This window comes from Colossoma macropomum, unplaced genomic scaffold, assembly GCF_904425465.1.
Source record: "Colossoma macropomum unplaced genomic scaffold, Colossoma_macropomum, whole genome shotgun sequence".
Taxonomy (NCBI): Eukaryota; Metazoa; Chordata; class Actinopteri; order Characiformes; family Serrasalmidae; genus Colossoma; species Colossoma macropomum.
This window is the reverse complement of record NW_023494795.1, coordinates 36,659,838-36,683,759: the sequence shown is the minus strand read 5'-3', so window position 1 is coordinate 36,683,759 and position 23,922 is coordinate 36,659,838. Positions and strand designations below refer to the sequence as shown.

At 40.9% G+C, this 23,922-nt stretch overlaps 2 protein-coding genes across 2 annotated transcripts; both read right to left on the bottom strand.

The window, feature by feature from the left end:
- Positions 1-2,289: 2,289 nt before the first annotated feature.
- Positions 2,290-4,812, bottom strand: kcnf1a (potassium voltage-gated channel, subfamily F, member 1a). The gene has a single exon (XM_036582728.1). The coding sequence runs from the start codon at positions 4,582-4,584 to the stop codon at positions 3,136-3,138; it is 1,449 nt and encodes a 482-aa protein (XP_036438621.1). The 5' UTR covers positions 4,585-4,812; the 3' UTR covers positions 2,290-3,135.
- A 1,676-nt stretch (positions 4,813-6,488) lies between these two features.
- On the bottom strand, positions 6,489-18,556 carry drc1 (dynein regulatory complex subunit 1 homolog (Chlamydomonas)). Its single transcript, XM_036582334.1, is given in 17 exon segments — positions 6,489-6,614; positions 9,956-9,965; positions 9,967-10,056; positions 10,148-10,300; positions 11,564-11,682; positions 11,821-11,907; positions 12,020-12,109; positions 12,666-13,029; positions 14,567-14,701; positions 14,882-15,021; positions 15,633-15,755; positions 15,857-15,943; positions 16,572-16,709; positions 16,989-17,172; positions 17,262-17,374; positions 17,530-17,617; positions 18,333-18,556. Coding segments are annotated over 17 exon segments (2,103 nt in total). The 5' UTR covers positions 18,458-18,556; the 3' UTR covers positions 6,489-6,557.
- Positions 18,557-23,922: the final 5,366 nt, after the last annotated feature.

Here is a 23,922-nt window from a genome sequence, read left to right as displayed (position 1 = left end):
CTCGACTCTACTCACCTTTTTTGGTTTCCCATTAGGTAACCCTGGTACCTGGTACTATTTATGGTATCACCTCCATCGAGGTTCCAAACAAGCTGAGCCAATACCAAAAGGTGACGTGGAACAACCACAGACTACTGATTGGTCGTTAGCTACCAGGTTAGTGTACCCTCTTGTGTCGCCTTTGAGCAACCAGAATCTTCTTGTCGTCTGAACTCTGATGTAGTATTTCCCAAATTCTCCTGGGTTTTGCCTCTTCTAGACAAAATTTGTCTCCTTTACATCAGGGCAGTTTTATGTGATGTTGCTATGGCAACCAACTACATTGAGGAGGCACTGTATCTGCAGCGGAAAACTACAACTGCAAAAGTAGCTGGTACCAAAAGTGAGTCAAGCAGAATCGACTTGAGCCGATACCATGCAGCGGAAAAGTCATTTTGTTTGAAAATACATATTTGTAAATCGAAAAACTTCCCAATTTCCCAAGATATTGGTAGAAAAATGAATCGTTACTCATTTCTCAAAACGGAGACAAAAGAGAAGATGTGTAAGATTGTTATGTAAAAGAGCACAAACCTAAACTACAAAAAAGCTTTTCTAGAAGAACTGTTAAATCAAACAATTTGCTGCCATTGAAGCGAAGGAGTTAGCAGCCAGCCATCAGGGGGTATTTTGTGCAATGGATACACAAAGATGCTGCATTGTGTTTAGCCAGGCACATCAACGGTGCCGCCATTTTGGGGCAGTCAACATCACTGCCCGACTGCATTCAGTACCACTACAGAGCAGCAGTTTAAGAAAATGATACTGTTTGCACATCCTTCTGAGTGGGATAGGATTGAATAACAGAATGCAGTGGTCAACATTAATGTTTGTGTAATGTTTATGTGTAGATATGACCATGTGGTTGGTGAATGTGTTTGGGATTACTTGGATCGTGAGAAGCCGAAAATAAAATCAACTTCTAAGACTGAACTTTGCAAGTGTGGAAATTTTTCATAAAATATTAATGATATTTACCTTTTTTTCTTGAAAAATATAATGTACTTTACGGCCATTTTAATAAAATGGAAATTAATTTAATGAAGGGTGGTCTCTGAATTTTCGCACAGTGCTGTATAACAACACCCCCCCCCCCACCCTTCTTAATGTCAATGGACCTTCTAAATTACAAGGTCATATAGTAGTCGAAACCCGAAACATGCACACTGAAATGACGTCCCATGAAAGTTCAATACTGTACTTCAAATCTATTACGTCACAACACCAGCTCCTCAAAGTGTAAATTACTAAAAAACAACTTAAGCACCTCATCTGACAAAGCTTGCTGGTTTTTGTCGGGTGTTTTGGTGAGGTTGCCAGTCTCATGATGTCACTGCATAGCTATGCTAGCTTGCATGCAGCAATAATCGTATTTCAACTGCTTAAAGGCCTTCAGAGCATCCAGTAACATTCGAGGTGAAAAATGCACATAAGACAAAACGTATTGGCTTTGGAACACTTTGCTTTATCAAGACAGTCATAATGATCTGTAACATTCTGGTAATTCTGCTTACTTTAGTAAGACAAACAGTACCTATAACGTCTGTTTCCAAATCTGAAATGATCAATTCTGCTCTTTTCTGCACATTATTTTCAACAATTTACAAACTAGTACATATTGGTGAAATGTAGCAAAATAAGGTACCAAAAAGGTAACTTTACAGAGGAATGAAAAAATGTTATTAACTTACAATGTAAATACAAAGTAGAATCAGTGTTTAGTGTTTTTTTCAGTCCTACTGCTGGGCTGAGAGTTGACCATTATCTAAAAATATCCAGCCATGAGTGGCTCTGGGGTCAGAAACTGAACATTAATGAAGGCCTAGGGGATGGATAGCACAATCAGTGCATCAGATTAGCTACAGTCTCTAACAGTACACCAGCAAGGTGGGCCTACAAGGTAGGTAGTTTGTAATAAAGTGGCAAATGACCACTGTAAAAAGTGATTCAATGTTTTAACTTAAAAACAGAATGTGAAACACAGATTTTTGTTGTGTTTTCTTACTAATAGAAGTGCAATGAACTGGTGGTTTTTGTTCTGTTTTACATATAGTAATTGCAGATGAATGTGTACTTTGCCTTTTGCGATTAAAGTGATAAGTGATTTCAAGGGAAGATTCCTCCTGGCAGTGTAATTTAGTTACATTTTTGGCTTTATCTATCTGGAAAACCAGCCCTTTTTCTCTCCTAGTTGTAATCATAATTCACAAGACATTATTTTATTAGACATTATTCTAAAGCAGCTTTACAGAAATGCCAGCCCAGCTCCCTATTGAGCAGGCTGAGGAAAATCTCCAAAAAGCATGATTAAGCAACAACCGAGAGCAACTAAGACTTCAAAGGAGAACCCACCCTCCTCTGGATAACTGGTCCAAAGACTGTCACAGAGCAAGAGACATGATCTTGGATCAGGACCAGTCCTTTCATCTATTTATATTCATCTGGGTTTAAAGGACAAAACCTGATCCTCAGTCTGAAACCCCTGTCACTCTTGAAATTTAAATACGGTTCACTGTTAGTATGTGGAGCCATAAAGGCAGCAGTGTAGTCCTGTATCGACATGTAGCGATAAAGTCTGTCCTCCTCTAGTTCTAGCTGCATGTCTGAATGCTTTCAGTTCAATTCCATTCAGTTTTATTTACACTGAGCTTTTTACAGCAGACATTGTCTCAAAGAAGCTGTACAGAAATCCAGACCCCTAGTGAGCAAATTGAGGCCAATGGGGGCATGAAGAAGACCCAAAACCCATCCTCTTCTAGTCTGCAGAGGACAGGAGTTACGACACAAGCAGTAGAAGTTTAAACAGATTAGACGGAGGCGCTCAGATCATACAGAGGAAAGATCTTTGAGCTCAGCCAGTGAGTAAATGTCTTGGAAACACATACAGCCATCAAGATCTGTTGGACGGTTGATTATGTTGATAATTTAAGGAGTTCACAAAGCAGGTTAGGAGTTCACACAGGTTCTTGAAGTTCGTTAGAAGACATGACAGAAGCTTGAGAAGGATGATGGTGGACTCTTCATTCAGCCACCAGCTGAGGAGCATCAGTGAAACCCTTTCAGGCTTCCAGGCGCGTGCCGAAGCTTCTGGAGCAGTCAGGCAGCGGTTCCAGAGAAGCTCTGAGACGGGTCCTCCAGTAAGGGGATGTGGGCGTAGCTGTGGGACGCACACACTGCCCCATGCCTTGCCCTTCGAGAGCCTTCACCGCGCTCCTCTTCCTCTTTGGAGCGCAGCGCCATGAGCTCGATCTCATGCTTGGCGGCGCTCTCGAGCTCGCGCTGCTTGCTGTAGAAGGTGACGAAGTTGTTGATGATGGGGTGGATGGGCAGCGCGATGGCCACCACGCCGCACAGGAAGCTGACGGCAGCGTTGCAGCGACCCAGCGTGGTCTTGGGGTAGACGTCGCCGTAGCCCACCGTGGTCATGGTGATGACGGCCCACCAGAAGGACTGCGGCACGCTGGTGAACATGGTGTCCGGGTGGCCATGCTCTACCGTGTAGGCCAGCGCGGCGAACAGGAAGATGCCCACACCCATGTAGGTGAGCAGCAGGCCCAGCTCCTTGGCGCTACTGCGCAGCGCGTGCGTGAGCGTGCGCAGGCCCGACGAGTGGCGCGCCAGCTTGAGCACGCGCGCCACGCGCAGCACGCGCAGCGCCTGCACGCACTGCTGCGCGTCGGCCAGCTCCAGCGCACCCAGGCGCGCGCCCACCTGCGTGAGTGCCAGCAGCACGTAGAATGGCACGATGGCCAGCACGTCCACCACGTTCATGAAGGAGAGGGCGAAGCGCGCGCGGTCGGGCGCCGCGGCCAGGCGCAGCGCGTACTCGGCGGTGAACCAGGCCATGCACGCCGTCTCCACGGCCTCGAGCGCAGGGTGCTCGGCCTGGCGGCCCGCCTCGTCGCAGCACACGTACAGCTCGGGCACGGTGCCCGCGCACATGGCCGCCGACGACAGCACGACGAAGAAGAAGGAGGCCACGGCTATTGCGCGCGCAGCCAGAGACGACTCGGGCTTCTCCATGAGCTTCCAAAGGCAAGCGCGGCACCGCTCGCGCCGGGAGGCCGTCCCGCCTCCTCCATCCTCTGTGCGCTCCAGCATGGCGCGCACCTTCTCGCCGATCTCCTCCAGCTCGTCGCGCGCCTCGCTCACGCAACTCTGGCAGCACTCGTCCAGCAGCTCGGCGTCCACGCGCCAGAACTCCATCTCCTCCATGAAGCACACGGGGCACATGCCCCGCCTCATGTGCACCTCGCCGTAGTAATACACCTCCACGATGCAGCGGAAGGCGTCCGGGTCCCTGTCGAAGAAGAACTCGCCGGGGTTTCCAGGGTCGTAGTCGTCGCACAGTTCGGCCACTTCGTCCGGACTGCAGCGCACGGACACGTTGGCCAATTCACCCAGGCGCGTGTCCGGGTAGCGCTTTAGCACGTCCGCGTGCAGCACCTGCTTCACGCCGCCAATGTTCACCACCATCTCCGCGTCCTCGCTCGCCTCCGAGCCGCTCCAGTCCGCCCCGTAGCGCGTTCTCAGCGGCCCCCACATGTTCCCTTCACGCGTCCGAAATGTCGGCAGACTGACCGGCGATTAATAAGCGAGAGCTGCGCGAGCAGAAGAGCCTCGGTGGAGGAATGCGGAGGGGAGTTTCGCCGCGCAGAGAGACATGGTGAAGATGGAGAGCCTGACGAACACTGATTGAAGTGTCAAAGAAAGGGGGGCATGGAGTGAGGTGGAGAGATCTAGGCTATGTGTGTGTGAGTGTGTGTGTGTGTGTGTGTGAGTGAGAGAAAGAGAGAGAGAGAGAGAGAGAGAGAGAGAGAGAGAGCGTAAAGGGAGGAGTAAAAGTTTTTTCCACACATTGTTACTGTTACGGACCATCACTGTTAGTTTTATTGCTATCCATATACTCTTAATATTACTCTTGAAATCAGGGGCGGATTTAGTGACTCTGGGTCTCTGGGCAGAAGACAGGAACGGTGGACGCACATGTAAAAAAAAGCAAAACAACAAAAAAGATTTCAACCATCTTTAATCTAGTCGATATATAGTAATTCTGATTTTGAAAAGGTGAATGTCATAAGATTAATTTATTTCTATGCAGTGCTTCCGCCTTTGGACTAAATTTTCCTCTCTCAAACCTGAACATAATGATAAACTGGGAATTTGTATTGCTGGTGCCTTGCGTTAAACTCCACAGTCCGTGCGTAGTTACGCACAGGCACGATGTTAAATTTCCACATGGAGATGTCTCCCTCTAGCGACCAGCAGCGCACAGCGCACGCTAGTACAGCAAACAGAAGAATTTCCTATTAGCAGCTTTATAGTTGACCTGCTTTAACTGGCCTCATTCAGCTCAAGTTGACTGTGACTGAGTTGTAGAGATAACATCTCAACGTCATCCAGAGAAGAGTGGGTTCATGTCTTCAAGCAGCATTACAGAAATCTGCCACACTAGATAGCCGAATTATGATACAGGTAGTACAAGTGACAAGTTAGAATAAACAGAGGCACTTGAACCATACAGAAGACAAAATTCTAAACATATATGGGTCATTCTACGGAAATTTGTCGGAGTTGGAGTCGGAGTTGACAATATTGGACTTTTAATTGACTTGGACTTTACACTAAATATTTTTTGCTTTGAACGACCGTATACCTTAATTATGTGTATTTTAATAGAACAAATGACTGAACATTCCATTTTGTCACTACCAAAACAATCATTATACTAACTAAACTTCAGCAATGTTTCAGTTGTGACTCTTTTGGTAAGGGCAATTTTAGATGTGCATGTTCCATTAAAACACAAAAAAGTTACTTAATTGCAGAAATATGTATTTCAAAAGAACACATATTGTGTAGTGTCAGTTCTTAATGTTACACACAGATTTTCAGATTTTGGGACATATTTACTTCAGAACAATGAGATCTAACTGCTCACCATGTGGCCATGAGGGACAGGAATGCAGTCTCACTTCCTGCTCTAAGATGCATGTCTAGGAATTATAACTTTTAACAGTGATATAAAAATGTGGGAGCATTTTCTGAATAAAGTTTTTGTATTTAAAATTTTAACTCTTGATAAATCTAAATCTTTAACTTCACTTTAAAATAAATAAAAAAATGTTAAAAAAATAACTACATATTATTTTTACAAGTTGAAATTTAGGGGTTAGGGTTTCAGCACAGACTCCCACTATATAAAGGATGATTTTTAATAGTATCTTCATTAATGTCTTGGGTTTGAAAAGATACTAACATAATCATTGTAAATATCTAGAATCTATGTTTTTTTATTATTGTGGGATCGCAGTTTGAACTAATTCTGTAGAATGGTCCATATTCTACAGTATTGTAGTATTACACTCATTATATTGTTTCTGATGACACTACACAGAAACTCAGGGACACATAAATATTTATTTTGTTTTTCAAATATATGTGTATATATAAGTCTAACACAAGCAATATGTATTTTTCTCTTCTGATTGTTCTGATCTGATGAAGGAGGGGCAGTGTCACTTGGAGGGCAGCTGCATCACCTGCATGGGCGGTATCTCCAGTTCAGCATTGACCTATCAGGAGATGAACTGATTTAGAGACAGCACAGCACATCACTTTCACACCCACCCACACACAAACACAGTAGACGACATACAGGCACGTGCACAGATAGACGCCAGGAGGGCTTGAGTCCCTGCCTAGTTGCCCTCACACTTTACAAGTGCCCTTTTGGTTGGCGTGTATAATAACTGTAATTTATATTGCCATTCTTCAAGATAAGGGATGAGGAACTCCTGGAGGGCCAGTTTGGTGATTTCCCTGCTCAAACACACCTGATTCAACTAAGTAGTTAGTAATGTTGGGTAATTTACTGCAGCATAACAAAGACACAAATTTAGAAATGTATAAAAAATTAATAAGAAAAATGTTTTTCAGGATTACAGGAACATAAAAAGAAAATCTAATTTAAAAATGGATAAAAATGAATATAAATAATCTCAAACATGTTCAGACAAACACTGTTCATCAAAGAGTAAAGAGAGATAGAGAGCAAGAGAGAGAAGTGGAGGTTCAGAACACCCAGTGGTGCCTCCCCCTTCTAACACAGACACTTATAGCTTTATGCAAATTATATCTAAATTAGATGGTCTATACAAACAATTGCTGATCAAAACTATTAAAACGCAAACTTGGACTGGTTCAGAAATAACACTGAACACAGTGTCACTGGTGAGATTTAGTTAATAAAGTATCCTGCACCTCCTAATGACATTAGCAAGAGTCACTCTCAGTCAGGCTGAAGGCCCTGAAGGTCAACATTCACCAAGTTACACAGTAAGGGAAAAACCCAGTTCCATCTCCGCCATAGGCCTTTTCCATGTCTGGTAGGATAGACTGAAGATGGCCATAAACAAGTCCTTATCTCATGTCACAGTTTCCTTTTTCAAGGAACACACCACAAGCCTTGCAGAGACACAAAGGCCAAAGAACTACATTTCTGGGCATAAGAAATATATTCTTAAGGAAAATATTCTACATTAAACAGATGCAAATTTGATTATGGGACATAATTTGTATCCCTTCAGTAGGTACGTTCGAGCAGGAAATCGCCAAACTGTGTTGGACTCAGTTCCCCACCCCTGTTCGAGATGATAAAGCTTGTCCATTGCTTTGGGTTCCACATGATTCATCGCCCTTAAGCGCTCTTGCTGATGCAGTACTGACTGCCTGTGGTTCTCCTTGGTAACTCTGACTTACATTCATCTTACGTAGTTCATCTGTAATAAAGTTTGATTCAACTTCATGTTGCCTTTTATTCTCTTTCAGCCCTTACCCCCCAAAAATATCTGTGCACAGGCATTCATGTACAAAAAGTATTTGCCCCCTTATCAATTTCTTCTATTTTTGCATATTTGTCACACTTTGAATATTTCAGATCATCAAACTAGTTCTAATATTAGACAAAGACAGCCCAGGTATACACAAAATTCTGTTTTTAAATGATGATTTCATGTATTGAAGGAAAAAATGCTGTTCAGCCCTACCTGGCCCTGTGTGAAAAAGTAATTGCCCCCCAAGCTACTAAATCAAATAGTTAACCAAATTCAATAGACTATTGGGTTCAGTTTAACAAACCGCACCCAGGCATGGTTCCTGCCAGGCCTACTGAATCTAAACATCATTAAATAGAACCTGTGTGCCAATGTGAAGCAGGCTACAAGGTCTCAAAAAGCAGCACATGATTCCATGTTCTAAAGAGATTCAAATACAAATGCGAAACAGTCACTGAAATCTCCCAGTCTGGAAAGGGTTACAAAGCCATTCTGAGGCTCTGGGACTCCAGCAAACCACAGTGAGAGCCATTAATGGAGAAAACCTGGAACAGTGGTGAACCTTCCCAGAAGTGGCCGGCCTACCAAAATCTTACAAAGAACGCATCAACGACTCATCCAGGAGGTCACAAAAGAACTCCCGTCTTCACTTGCTTTAGTTAACGTCACTGTACACGATTACACAATAAGAAAGACACTGGGCAAAAATGGCATCAATGGGAGAGTTGCAAGGCGCAAATCCCTGCTGACCAAAAAGAACACAAAGCCTCGTCTCGCATTTGCCAACATCTAGATGACCACCGAGACATTTGGGATAATATTCTGTGGACTGATGAGTCAAAGGTGGAACTTTTTGGAAGACATGGGTCTTTTTACATCTGGCGTAAAGCTAACACTGCATTCCACCGTAAGAACATCATACCAACAGTCAAACGTGGTGGTAGTGTGATGCTCTGGGGCTGCTTTGCTTCTGCAGGACCTGGACTCTCTATCATAAAATCCTGAGGGAGAATGTCTGCCCGTGAGTTCATGACCTAAAGCTCAATCGCAACTGGGTTATGCAGCAAGACAATGATCCACAGCACATAAGCAAGTCCACTGCTGAATGGCTGAAAAGAAACAAAATTTAGTTTTGGAGTGGCTGAGTCACAGTCCTGAGTTAGATCCCATTGAGATGCTGTGGCAAGACCATAAATGCTTCATGCTCAAAAACCCTCCAATGTAGCTGAATTAAAAAAATTCTGCAAAGAAGAGTGGGCCAAAATTCCCACACAGCGATGTAAAAGACTCATAACAAGTTATCACAAATATTTGTTGCAGTTTTTTCTGCCAGGGGAGGCACAACCATTTATTAGGTTTATTTGCGCAATTACTTTTTCACATGGGTGATACAGGTTTTGAATAAATCTTTAATATAATAAAAAATATTATAAACATTAATAAAAAAATAATAAAAATATGACAAATCTTCTCTTCAATAAATGGAACGAACATTTAAAAGCTGCATTTTGTGTTTACTTGTGTTGTTTTAATCTTATATTGAAACTAGTTGGATGATCTGAAACATTTAAATGTGACAAATTAGCAAAAATAGAAGAAATTGGGTGGGGGCAAATACTTTTTCACAGCACTATGCACACAGCAGAAAACATGGGCCTGTTTACACCTTGCATTAACATGCGGCGGATCTTGATTGCATTTTACACAAAAGTAAACATAATGCGTTTTCAATATTTGTATACAGCTATGAAAGTGGAAACGTGTCTGCCGAGTGCTGACTGGCAGGTGATGGAATAAACGATAAAAAGAAAAATGGAGGTTAGGCAAGGATGGACTGCCCCAAACCAAGTGTCTTCACTGCACTTCAGGCCAATAAAAGTGTCCAAGCCAAGCCTGTCCACTCGTATCGTAACAGGAAAAAGAGTAAACCAAAGTAAAACTGAAACAAAGTTTATCCAGATATGATCCAGACACGAAAACACATGATAACGCAAGGTGTAAACAGGCTCTGTGTCTCACACTCACACTGAGGACAGCAACCTTCACAATCATACACAAAAAGTACAAGATCTCTCTCATACCTTTGAGTTGATATTGGTGCAGGAGCATCCTGAGCTCCGAGTTCTGCTGTTTGAGATGTTGAGTATCAGCCAGAAGCTTGGATCTCTCAGTCAGCACAGTACTGTGATGAAAGCAATCACATTTATTACACACAACAACATTTATTACACACAACACAACAACTATCTGACAGCCAGCAGAGACTCACTCACTGATATTTCTTGAGAGCAGCCTCCAGTGCATTCCACACTTTGAGTTTGGACTCGGAGATGACATTGGCCATGCTCTCCCAGTACGCAGCATCCACAGAGTCATCCCTCTCCTGCAGTGCCAGCACACTGCTCTGCTGCCAGGACTGGTCATCTCTGTCACAGACCAATTATGGTCACTGTACATGGGTTTAACTAGTGCTGAGTGACAAAGTCAAAAATCTCAGACCAGATTCACAAAATTGCTTTAAGAAAGAAAATCTTAAATAAGCCTTTTTCCTTAAATGTATACTTACATGACAAGGTAAACCTCTTAATCTGTAACTTCTAATGAGTTTCACAACGTTTAACATAATTTTTAAAATACACCAAGGGGGATTTTTCCTGTTGGCTATTGCCTCCACCATCACACTTCTGGTTTCAACATTTTTTGAACATTTGGTTTAGTTTTGCTTCATTTTACTGTCCTCGGGCACTGATGTGATTAAACTAAGTAACCGGTTGACGGTAATATGGCATAATTTCTGGTAATGTGTAAAATGTTACATGTTACAAAGTCTACATGACAAATAACGCTTATTCTACACACATAAACAATTCAGATGTACTTTTATAGTTAAATAGTTAAGACTTTCTTAAGAGAATATTTGAGAAATGAAGTTTTATACAAGAGGTGCTTTGAAAACAAATGATCATGACATTTCTTCCTGTATCATTAGACACTGCTAATAATTGATAATTATTATATGTACTGCTTAATACTCAATTTTAACTCTCTTTCTGCTCTGAGAGCTCCTGAGGAACTGGGTCTCTACTACCTTTTTATTTCATGATTGTATTTCATATGTTGACTTTTTTATATGTTTGTGTTGTTCGCTTAAATTTGTATATATATTTTTTTTACTTTTTGTGAAGCACTTTGTAAAACTTTTAAAGCTGCACTATGTCATTTTTTTGTTGTTGAAACTGACAGACGTAGCATTGCAGATTTACGAGAAAAAACAACCTGAAACATGTATCCCTGTAAAGCCTGAAATAATAATTTAAAAGTCACAGGTGTCAGACTGGACATCGCAGGTGTTTTTCATAACTCATAAATCTTTACGTGTTAGCTTATGGCTCAAAAAGAAGGTACAGCTCAATGCTTAGGTCTTAATATATCCACATTATGCTGATGAAGATATGATGACAGAAGATAATTCACCTACATCCTTGGAAGACACATCCTTCACCAAGGTTTAACGGAGTTCTCCCTGAATAGTCTTTAAAGTGTGCTCACAATCATCAGATTCATTCCTCGGGTAAGGGATGTGAAAATGTAACAAAATATTCTTCTGCACAGTCTTGATTACAATAATTGTCATTCTTGTTTTATCTCCCAGGCCTAGTGTTCACACAGAATCATATACAGTGATGTACCTTGGCCTGCAGTACTGGGCTGTGAAGGCTCGAAGAGCCCTCAGTACATCGTTTGGGTGGATAAGATCAGAGTCCTTCTCTGGCACCAGCTCGCCATCGTTACTGATCGAAATGTCCTCCTAAAAAACAGCAGATTAAGAATTGTAGTCATAATTGCTTGTTTTGTAGGCTTTTTTGACAGCATTAGTTAATTATACTAGGTGACAGGCAAAGTAAGTTAGTCCGTTAGTACCAGCAAACCAAGTAGTCCTTCTTACCTTTGGCTGATCTTTTTGATGCTGTTTATATTTCACAAAGAACTCTGCCATTTTATACACATCCTCTTCATTCTCAATACCCACTGCCTGCAATGAGATCAATCTGTGTTCATCTGTTTTAAGCATAGCCTCTAACAATGTGTGCAGGGTCAGGGTATTAATGTAGCAAGAGGCAGTGCAGTAGTTTGACTCTACTCACGGAAAAGATAGAGTCCAGCTTCATAAAAGACTGCTCGTCCTTCTCCAAGGAAGACAGCAGCTTCAGGAGTTTACTTTCAATTAGAAAGCCCTGACAGACGAAACCAGAATGTTTTGTGTAATTTATTTGAAATTTACACATCAGACACAGAAAGTGGGTTATCTGCAGTATTGTGCAAAAGAAACCACCCTTTATTTAGTTAATTTCCAGTCAAAACAGTCATTATTTCTGTATCAGGAAAATATAGAATTAAACAGAAGCCTCAACAACTAAATATAATGTACATTTTTCAGTATTTATTTGTCAGGAAACGTCTTTGTTCTGTCCTAGAAGTTGCAATTTTTGTGCTTCCCACAATCCAGGTAATCCTAGTGCACATTCGATGATGTTAAGGTCTGAGCTCTGGGTCAGTTCATTGTTCTGAGAACACCAGAAACCTCTTTGTTTGGCTGTCAAATGTTCTTCTCTTTTGTCTATATTCCTTTCTCACTGATGGCTTCTTCACAGCTACACATCCTTTCAGGCTCATAGTATTGAGTTTGCCTTAAGTTGAACCTTACTGTTGTTTTCACTGGAAATTAAACGAAGGGTGGTCTCTGACTTTTGCACAGCACTGTATTTCACCTCTCACACACACAGTTCCCACCGTCTCATCACACAGCAGTTCCAGCAGTCTCTTCACTGTCTTATGGTCCACTCCTGTGCTCTCTGGACTTCCAGAACCCTCAAAAGTGCTTCCCTCTCTTTTTGCTTCTGGATCTCCCTTGCGGTCCATGCCACTAAGGGCTTGTGCGGCCACCTGCTGTGCGGTCCGCTGGACCTGGCGCCGGGGCTGGATGGGCCCAGAGCTCTCCATAAATGGTAGAGGAGGGGGGGCCCAGGCCAGGCCTAGCTGCTGTTCATGGATCAGGCGATCTATCTCCAGAGCCCTGTGCACCAGAGCTTTGGCCTCAGCCTCGTTCATTAGCCACACCTCCTCGAAGCGCTTAGCATCAACTGCTGCAAAGTGCCTTAACACATACACACTTATATGAATTATATCATTATACATGTGAACATATGACAACTCTAACTTTGTAAAACACAACATAACAGAAATTTAATATGTTTTTAAAGGGGAATTCTACTGATTCCTCTCCATTTCTGTATAATTTGATTGTTGAGATACAAAGAAAGTCATTTGGAGAAGTCTGATGTGAAATGCTCCATTCTGGAGAAACTTACCAATCCAGAAATATATATATATATATATATTATTTTTTTTTTACATATTTTTTATATATGTATCATATGCAATTTTAACATTACATATAAAACAACGTGGTCATTTTGTATAGTGAATAAAATGACTATATACAACCCTATTTCCAAGTTGGGACGCTGTGCAAAACGTAAATAAAAACAAAATGCAATCGTGTGCAAATGATTTAAACCCTATATTTAATTGAAAATAGTACAAAGACAACATATCAAATGTTGAAACTTAGAAATTTTATTGTTTTTTGAAAAATATTTTTGTTTTGATAATATTTTGAAAATTTTACATTTTGAATTTGATACCAACAACACGTTCCAAAAAAGTTGGGATGGGGGGCATGTTTACCACTGTGTTTCATCACCTCTTCTTTTAACAACACTCTGTAAGCGTTTGGGAACTGAGGAGACCAATTGCTATAGTTTTGAAAGTGAAATGTTTTTCCATTCTTACTTAACATAGGATTTCAGCTGCTCATCAGTTCGGGTCTCCTTTTTCATATTTTTCATTTCATAATGCAGGCCGGTTTAGCACCCAGACTCTTTTAATACAGAGCCATGCTGTTGTAATACATGCAGCAAGACAATGTTTACATTGTCTTGCTGAAATAATCAAGGCCTTCCCTGAAAAAGACATTGCCTGGCCGGCAGCATATGTTGCCAAAACATGTATATATCTTTCAGCATTAATGGTGCCTTCAAAGATGTGCAGGTCACCCATGCCATGTGCACTTATGCACCCCTATGAATAAACGTGAATAAACACATTGTGTTGTCTTGGGGCAGGCACACTGGAAAATTTTTTTTAAATGAAAAAAAAGAGGAGACATTCACTTTTACAAAAAGTCTGTATTATCATCCCTATGGCCTAGATAAATGGCAGAATGAGACACTGAAAAAAAATGATATCTTGGCAAGAGAAATTTTCTTAAATCTAATTGATATATCTAATATTTCTCATTCTCATGAGATTTATTATTTAACTTACTTCTAGATAATTTTTACTTGTTTTAAGTGAACAGTAAATTGTCAAATAATTTACTTATTGTTGCCTGAAGTAAGCAAAACTATCGGCTAATGTAGCTTATAATAATATATTTATATATTTATGTTTATAACAATCTCAATAATAAATATTAGATATAATTAGATTAGATTTAAGTTTTAAAATTTCACTTGCTAAGATATTTTTTGTAGTGCAGTCTTATGGCCCTGTGGACTTTCTTGGTAAAACACACATTAAGTCTGATTTAGATTGGGCACATACCTATGTGCATGGGTGTTCCTGCTTACCTCATCTTCTTCTGCATATCTTTATACTGCTGCATGGCGCGCTTGTAGTCATCAGTCAGTGACTGGTTCTCCTCGTGAGACTGTTTCTCCTGATTGGCACATTTGATCTTCAGGTTGTTGAGGACATCCTGCTGTCTGGAATGAAGAGGAGTTTAATCTTAAAAATGAAAGCAAGCTACTATATGCCTTATCACTTCAAGCAGCATTAAATAAATATATATTAAAAGCATTCAAAGTGTTATGAGTCAAAGTAATCAAAATCAGGCTGTAGGCTGATGCTAGTAGTGAGTCACAAAGTACAGACAGTAACAGCACCTTCTGATCTTCCTTTTCTGCTGAGACTTAGTGATGGTGTTCTCCTCATCGTGTTTCTGTAGCACATGGATGTTGTATTCTAGTTTCTCTTGATTAAGCTGGTAGGTAGCCTTCATCTGCTGCAGCTGTTGCTCTAGGATCTAAACAGGAACACACACAGTAAATCTAAGGCAATCTTGCTAGATCTCATGTTATCAGCATCTACTGCAGCTCTCTGACTTCACAATGATTCAGTTCAGTATGATTCCCTAGGAAATGATTCAGTGTTTCATGAAAACTTAAATTTCACCACTATTTAATTTGAATGAATTAGCTACTAAACATGTTACAAAAAAATAAAAAATAAAATGTCTTAGTAAAGATGCTGAGAGCTGACAGAAAAGCTTCAAAGCTTCATTCTTCTGAAAGATATTCTCTTGGTTGGTGTTTTGATGATGGTGGTGGAGAACTGGTCGGTCCAAAATCTTCTCTGCATTTGTATACATGCCACAGATCATGACACATTGTAATTAATTGTCTGGAAGCATCTGCATTATGTTTATCCAGCCACTTATTCTGGGTTTTACTTTAATTTGTCACATGTCTGTTTTTTACACAGTAGTGAAATATAGACAAAAAACCTGCCTCTTCCAGGTAACTCAGACAAGAATCTGGTGAAAAGTCCCATGTATGTCTCATCTACGTCATCTCACCTGATTCTAAGATATAAAGCATCCTTCTCTGTAGCAATGGTAGCGTAGCGAAAGTGTACCTGTACATCAGTTTCCAGTTTGATTTTGATCATGTTGTACTCCTCTGCATGCTCCACTCTCAGCCGATGCAGCAAAACCTCATGCTCCTCCACCTGCTTCATCCGCTGTAGAAGGTACTCCAGCTACTCGCAGACACAAAAGCACAGGGCAGTCAAGCATACTAACTCCAGCTTTGCTAAAGTGGTTCATGTAGACAGTTAATGGCTGTTTAAAGGCTTTTTACCTCTTTGTCACTCCGATCTTTCCTCTGCTGCTCCCATTTTTTCTTGTTGCCTACCAGCAAAGTCTTCCGCTCATCATCAAACGAATTCTGTAGGTCCATCGGGAAAAAGGTTAGTGCCAAGCGTAACAGAATAACTAGAAGAGTAACTAACATAGATTTGGGGCTATGATGCTACATATAAAACAAAAGTACAGTACAGTTCAATTTTTTGAAATCACAATTCAAAAGTTCAGAACTTCTTGAAGGTTCACTTATAACATTTGTGTGGCTTTATGTACATTGTTTACATATTCAGTTTACATATTTTTGCAATGTTTACATATTCATACACAAAAAAGCAAGGTAAATTTGTTTTCCATGATATGGGCCCTTTAAATACGCCCAAAACTAATAATTTAGCGTCAAGAATCAAATCAAAAAACAATTAATATCTAATTCCAAAGTGGTGATCAAATCTTAAGGCAGAGACCTTAAGATTTGCTTTTTATAATTACAATATGTTTAATATCACTTCATTACTTGCTCCCCAACAAGAAAAATATGTACTGGTGTGTAGTTTATAACATAACTCCACACTATGTCATTTATCATAGAAAATAACAAAATGCATTACTGTGACATGTGATTCCAAGCATTAGTGTATTATTACTGATATATGCCAAGCTGCCAAATATAGGAATGGAACTAACAAGAAGAAAGGAGGGCAGTAACATACCTCAATTAGGTCCACCTCTTGTCTATAGGACTTCATCAGAGAAGTGATCTGCTCCTGCATCCTCTCAATCATGAGATCCACATCTTCTGTCTGCTTTTTCAGGTCTTTCACATAGCGATCATCACTTGCTTTCAGCTCCTAAACACATTGAAATAAATTTGTTTTTATAACTTCTCAAGCCACAGGGTCAAATATACAGTATGTCTTTCTTGGATTATATAAACTACTGATGTGTTATGGGAATTTTTCGCTTACTCCGAAACTTTAGCCCAGTAACACGCAGCATTTGTAAAAAGCATTTTAAAAAGTCAAGACCATTTTGCTAACCCCTGTTTTTCCTATATTATCAAGATTTGTTTATCCTAAAAAAGTGCACTTAAAAGTTGCAATATGTGGCATGGGCATCTGTGAGTTAACCTGCTGCAGTTCATTGATGATTTTGTTCTTGTTCTCAATGAGCAGGGCGCAGAGCTGCTGCTGGCTGTTGAGGGCGTCCCTCAGATCCTGAGGAATCGTCTTTGCTGTGGCCACGGTCCACTTTCGAGTGACCTCCTCAAACTTCTCCAGGCTGGATTTTGCCTCGTTCTCCAGCTTCTCAACCCTGAACAGCATCAGAACAGGTTTGTGAACATAGGGCAACAACAAGAACAGATGAGTTAATGTGAGACATGCATCTCGTTGTGTTCACACCTTAATCTGCGTGCTTCTTCTAGCTCTGCCCTCCTTTTTGACTCTCTGGCATCTGCTGCCACCAGGATGTTGGTCACCAACTCTGTGCCATCTGTTTGTAGCTTAACCATTCGCTGCAGAGAGGACAAAGGAAACAGTAGTTGTAAAAGACACCTGCATGAATTCAGTGGGGCTAGCAATAGCTTTACGACTGAAAATACAATATAAAAGACATCAATACAGCTATGCTAAGGTTAACATAGTAAACAGATAGCTATATTAAACTTACTCTTTCACTTTGTTCCACTTGTTTCTGACTTGTCCGAGCTTCTTCTTCAATATCCTCCTTCTCCTGGGAATCAACTCCAAGCTCTTGTCTGCGGTTTTCAAGTAGAAGCAAAAACAGACTTAATGAAACGAAAAAAAACTAACCAGATAATGTCAGTCAGTTCAAGCTAGTCACGCAATGCTAACCTATGGAAGCTTATTTCCGCCTCTGGAAAAAAAAATATGTCGTCATTTAGTAAGTCATAGTAAAGAGAAGGTTTTGCATAATTATGACTTAATATCTCAAAATTATTATATGGCATTTCATGATTATGAGTATCTCATGATTTTGATTTGCTATGTCACAATAATAAGATCCTATGTAATAATTATGACTTAGTGTCTTGTAATAATGAGATTATATCTCATTATGACTTAGCATCCCATAATTATGAATTAATATCACTTATTTATGACTTACCATATCATCATTATGACTTAATGTATCGTAAGTATGAGCATCTCATAATAATGACAATGTCATAATTATGACTCAGTATCTTATAGTTAGGACTTACTTTCTCATATATATCACTTAGCATCGCATAATAATGACTTAGCATCTCATAATTATGAGTTTCTAGCGTAATAATCGTCTTAGCAGCTCATAATGATGAAAACTTTCTCATTATTATGAAACACTAAAATTATGGAAAACTTTGTCATTATTGTGACAGCGGCGGAAACGGGCTTCCATACTTGGCTACCAGCTGAAGTCAGTTAACCTAGCTAACATTAGCTGGCTAGCTAGCAAACTAAACTCACCGTTTCTTGGCCTCATTTCGTGCAGCTATTCGGAGGCGACGAGCTGTTATCCGCTCCTCTGGGTTTTCAGACTCAACAGACGGTCCTGCTTCACCCGTTTCCTCTTGCAAAATTTCTGCTTGCATTTTTCAGGTTAAAGTGCCCACCTTTCTGCAGTACGTGAGGAAGCAGGTTAGTTTTACAGAGAGCCCCGGAGAGCGTTTTTCTCCTCTTTGTATCTTACTGTGTCCACTGTTGTCATTCCAGTTGCTATGATACGGTAGTGGTGGCGAGTCGATTCCAAAAGAATCGATTCTTCGACTCCAATATGTCTGGGAGTCGGGCTCGACTCTTTCCAATTAATTCTACGAGTCGAAATGCTTAGAATCGACTCTTCGTGTTTTTCATCGTAATTGGCTTGAGGGGCATGTAATAAATTAATGCACTGTTATCGGAAGAAAACCTCGTATCTCCATTTCTGCCGTATCTCTCCATCATGGCGCAGACCGTGTCCACTCACTGTCCACTATATTGGACACACCTACCTTGTTGGTCCACCTTGTAGATGTAAAGTCAGAGACGATAGCTCATCTGCTGCTGCACAGTTTGTGACGCTCGTCCTGTAGTCCTTCATCAGTGGTCACAGGACGCTGTCCACAGGACGCTGTTGGCTGGATATTTTTTGGTTGATGAACTATTCTCAGTCCAGCAGTGACACTGAGGTGTTTAAAAACTCCAGCAGCACTGCTGTGTCTGATCCACTCATACCAGCACAACACACACTAACACACCGCAAGCACGTCAGTGTCATTGCAGTGCTGAGAATGATCCACCACCCAAATAATACCTGCTGTGTAGTCAGCCTGCGGGGGTCCTGCCCATTGAAAAACAGGGTAAAAGGGTATGTAGAGCAAGAGATGCAGAGCAACAGATGGACTACAGTCTGTAGTTGTAGAACTACAAAGTCTTACTAAATGTTAAGTGAAGCTGATAAAATGGACAAAGAGTGTAGAAACAAGGAGTTGTACTTAACAGAGTGGCCAGTCAGTGTATGTGTAGAAATAAATGGCACAAAATCAATGAAAATTCTGCTTGCTTTTGACAACAGGCTAGCTACCCTGCTCATAAGCTAGCTTTGTTGATGTAAGCCATACATTACATCTGCAAATTTGACTGTAGTCTATTCCATGATAAGGCATTTTTAAAATACTGTTACAATACTGCTGCTGCTTGAATCTTTTTGGAGGGACATATGAATTTCCTTGGGGTGCATTTGTCCCAAAGATGTTTTGGCGAAAACCCTGAACTTTGAAATTTTAGTGAAGAAAATTCAAGGCCTAGCATAAAGAGTTCAGTCTATACTCTGTGAAAAGGGACATTCACCTGCAGTACTTTAAAACAGGAAAAACAGCAGAACCACAGACTGTGGGGATACAGTAACATGGCTGATTTGCCATGTAGAGCCCAGGAGGTAATCTGCTGTGATTGCAGGTTTTGTATTCACCACAAAACTGCAGAAGTTGGTCTAAGCAAGAGTAGCTCTGTATCCTCTTCCATTTAACCCCTTCAGAAAGTAGATTCATAGTCATCATTTATTTCGGTTTTGAGCAATTTAACATGATTACTTTTAACAATATTACAAAAATGCATGTTTTAAGGTAGACTGGAATGTTAAATAACAGCAGCATAATGGTCCTATATAGTACAGTGGTGCTTTTAGATATTAATTTGCTCATGGAAATAGAATTTGTACCTGTGAATATATTCTATCAGCATTCTCAGTGATCTGAATCTGAATGTTTGAAGAGCTTAGTCGTCATACAGTCTGTCTAAGTGGTGAAAAACATTGCAGCAAACACAAAGCAAGAATTGAGAAGACATAACTCATAAAGAAATTACCACACGCCAAAGATAGCTCTGAATCCTATGCTCTCTTGAACAACGGAGTTTAGACAATGGGGTAATTTGGAAAAAGGCATGTTTTTTCCCAGTCTCAACCTTTCTCTCTCTCTCATTGTGGCTTTGATAGAGGAGCCCACACAGACAACAAGGCTGACAAAATCAGCGCTGTGTGCTGACGGTAGGCTAGTTTGTATGTATACGTTTGTGCATATGGCCTACAAAGAATCCCCAGACTGCCTAGGTGTCATACAGACAGCAAAAGTGACTTAGTTTGCTGATACATTTCTTTTATATCTATTTACATGCTACTTGCTTCTACATTCCTACAATTGCCACAAGCACAACTACTCATCAATAAAGCACTGGTAATTTTTTTTTTTTTGAGAACATGTGCTCTGCTCTATATTTTTCAAGTACTGAGATCTTCTTGGGGAGATTCCACTGCATTACAGATCCCACTGCTTGTGTTTAAGTGCTAGTTGCTAATCACCTTAGGGATTATAGGGGGATGAAGTCAAGTGGCACATGGTGTTGCTGCTTGGCACTAAGACTTGGATGACCTAAAATATGTTAACTACATAAATTAACTACTTTCCTTCGTTTGCTTAATACCTTGAACTGACTATTTTCCAATTGTGCAATGATACCATATCGACCACCTAGTAACATCCTAGCAACCACCTGGAACACCACTGCAACCCCCTAGTAAACACCAAGCAACCAACTCCAATACAGCAACCAGATTGCAACATAAAGCAACACACTAGCATCCACATATGAACCACTTAGAAACTCCCTTAGGATACCACATCAAGCATCTAGCAATAGCTTCACAACCATGTATGATAACATAGCAACTGCCAAGCCACACCCTAGCAAACACCTGAAACACTATAGCAAAGACTTGGTAACACCCCAGCAACCACCTTGGATACCTTAGCAACTGCTTAGACACACTAGAAACCACTTAAAGCAGCTCAGACATGCTCCCTTATACTGTGTTTCACTTGTAAATACATTATAGTCTGGAAGGAAAATGTATTATGATACCTGTTTCATGACAGGCATCATGACTTTAAAACAGTGTAAACAGATTTTTGTGCTAGACAGCATGACACACATTGAGCGTGTCTTGTGGCAGAGAATAGCCAAGGTGTGTGTGTGAGTGTGTGTGTGTGTCTGAAAGCTTCAGTAAGGAGATTACAGATCACAAAACGTCACTGAGGCCTTTAAACATTCACAGGATATTGAGAAAGAGAAAGAGACAGAGAGAGAGAGGGGCAGGGAGGAGGATGGGATTAAACAGACTGGCTTTGCCACCCTACAATCCGATCTATTAAGAGTTCCAGTTTCAAACAGGTGTGGCGTGTTTCTCTATCTCTGTTACTGCTCTTAATTGGTTACACTCATTCTTTTGATGATTTTGATTGTTATCTTCTGACAGAAGCAGTATTTCCAGTCACATGCAAGTTTCAAAGGAGGAGAGGAAGCGAAGGACAATGGAGCAGCGACAGGGAGAGATGAGTGCGGCCAGGGAGAAGCTGGAGACTCTGATGAATAGCATGGAGGTGCTTCTGACGGAGGTGGAGCATCTGAGATCTCACTGCACCCATTGGAACCTGGAGCTTAGCCGACACATCACCGAACTGCGCCTGGAAAACCGAGAACTAACCGAAAAATATGACGCCCTGGCTCAGGAGCTGCAGGAAGCCTTGGAGATCATCGAGGACCTCCAGGACACTAAATACGCCCTCGATGCCAAAGAGAGGCAGGCCGAGAAACTAAACAGACAGCTCTGAGGAGGGACAAAGCAATTGAAGATCATTCAGTGTGAATGATGAAGACAGTGGAGATGGGAAGGTTCAAAAATCCCATGTAATGAACACGAATGGAGAGAACAAAGAGTGGAAAGAGTGGAACTTTCATGCAGTGTTCTACTTTTTGGCACTTTATCAAAAGGAAGGGTGACTCAGTTAAAACCTGCTACAATACAGTTGTGCCATGCTTCTCCATCTGTAGCTTATGGACACGTCATCACTAAATGTCAAGAGCTGTTTTAGATAGGCTGTTTGGGAACCACTGTGGGAAGCTCAAGATACTAACAGGGTGATCATCAACATCGTCATCATCACACATAGACGATTCAGGTGACGATCCAGTTCAGAACTCATTTTAGCCTGATCTGATCATCTTGGCCTCGCCATTTTTACTCGAGGGAATCCCTGACACCATCTTATTGACTTCTTCATTACTGTATTAGCTCAAGTGAAGTGTGTTCGATGAGCACTTGGAGGGGTGATTTGTCCAGAAATCACCGCAACCTATCACGTTCCTCCTTTTAAACCTGAAATAGCAAATATTAACAAAATACTTAATATTTCAAAATAATGTTATGTAGGGATTTATACAGCAAACGAGTCAATCTGTTAGATATGGTAGCAGATCTATTACTCTGCTAGCTTGCTAGCCAGACTACACAGCTAGCATTACATTTCATCACAAAGTTTACATAGCTTCTTAGCTCACTGAGGATAACCTAGCCGAGGGCGAGTGCGTTCCCATTGAAAAAAAAACACTCCTAACTGTTCCCTCTTTCCCTTGTGCTGTGAGTAGCCACTTGTGTAATGTAGGTGTGACTCACTTCCGAGTAGTAAGTCAAAGTTGGTAAGAACGTTAAAAAAAGAACGAAAACGGGGTCAAGGAGGTGGGATATGTTGGAGGAGCCTGGAAGTATTCAGTTGTTCATTTTCTCTAAAACCTTATCAAGTCTTATTACTCTCATTTTCACCTTTACTTCATTGTAAAGGCTTGAACTGATGAGTACCTGTACTGTCGATGTTTACTGCAAGTAGTGCTTTCAGTCTGGGAAATGAAACTGGACATACCTGTGAGTGTACTGCCAAAATAACATGTACAGCACTGTGCTTTTTTGCCCTCAGTGGCTGCCAAGGAAAGAAGCTGTAGATTGAATTTAATTTCGAAAAAGCACAATGAACATTTGAAAGTTTGCAATATTTTTTATGGAAACTGTTGATAATGTTTGCCATCTCCATTTATTCCTTTGGTTTGATGGCACTACCCTGCAAAAATCCAAGCACTAATGTAGGAATATAGTGCATGCACTGTAGGCAAACTACAGGTTCCTTATGTGGTAGCTACTCAGTGCAGTGCTCTCACCGGTATGTCCTGTTACATTTACCAGATTGAATGCACAACTTGCAGTAAAAGTGGACAGTACATGGTAGAAGTACTCATCAGCTCAAGCCTTTACAATGAAACAAAGGTGACCATGACGCTGTTTTGTTATTTAAAGTAACGGAACTCGCCCACGCTCTGCTATGTTATCCTCAGTAATCTAATTAGCTAGCTATGCAAACTTTGCATTGTTTCATTGAAAGACACAGGGCCTATTCATCAGCTTAAACCACTCAAATTGTATAAGCTCAGCCTTCATTACTTCACTTAGCTTGAGCACGGAAATACCCAACATAATTCATTTCAAATTCAAATTCAAAATGTTTGGAATTAAGCGCAATCTCTTCTGTTTGTCTGTAGCTCTCTGTGATAACTGTTGCATCCGGCTCTGTGTTTGGGCTAAGGCTGGTACTGCGTGTATGGTTCCAGTGCCCCCCTTTCCAATCCCCAAATGAGTACCTGTATCTGTTTGTCTGGCTGTTGAAAAGCGAGAGAGCCTAAAATAGCATCTTCA

Bases quoted from the DNA above. Each gene is read 5' to 3' on its own strand.
- kcnf1a (XM_036582728.1), bottom strand. From the start codon at position 4,584: ATGTGGGGGCCGCTGAGAACGCGCTACGGGGCGGACTGGAGCGGCTCG.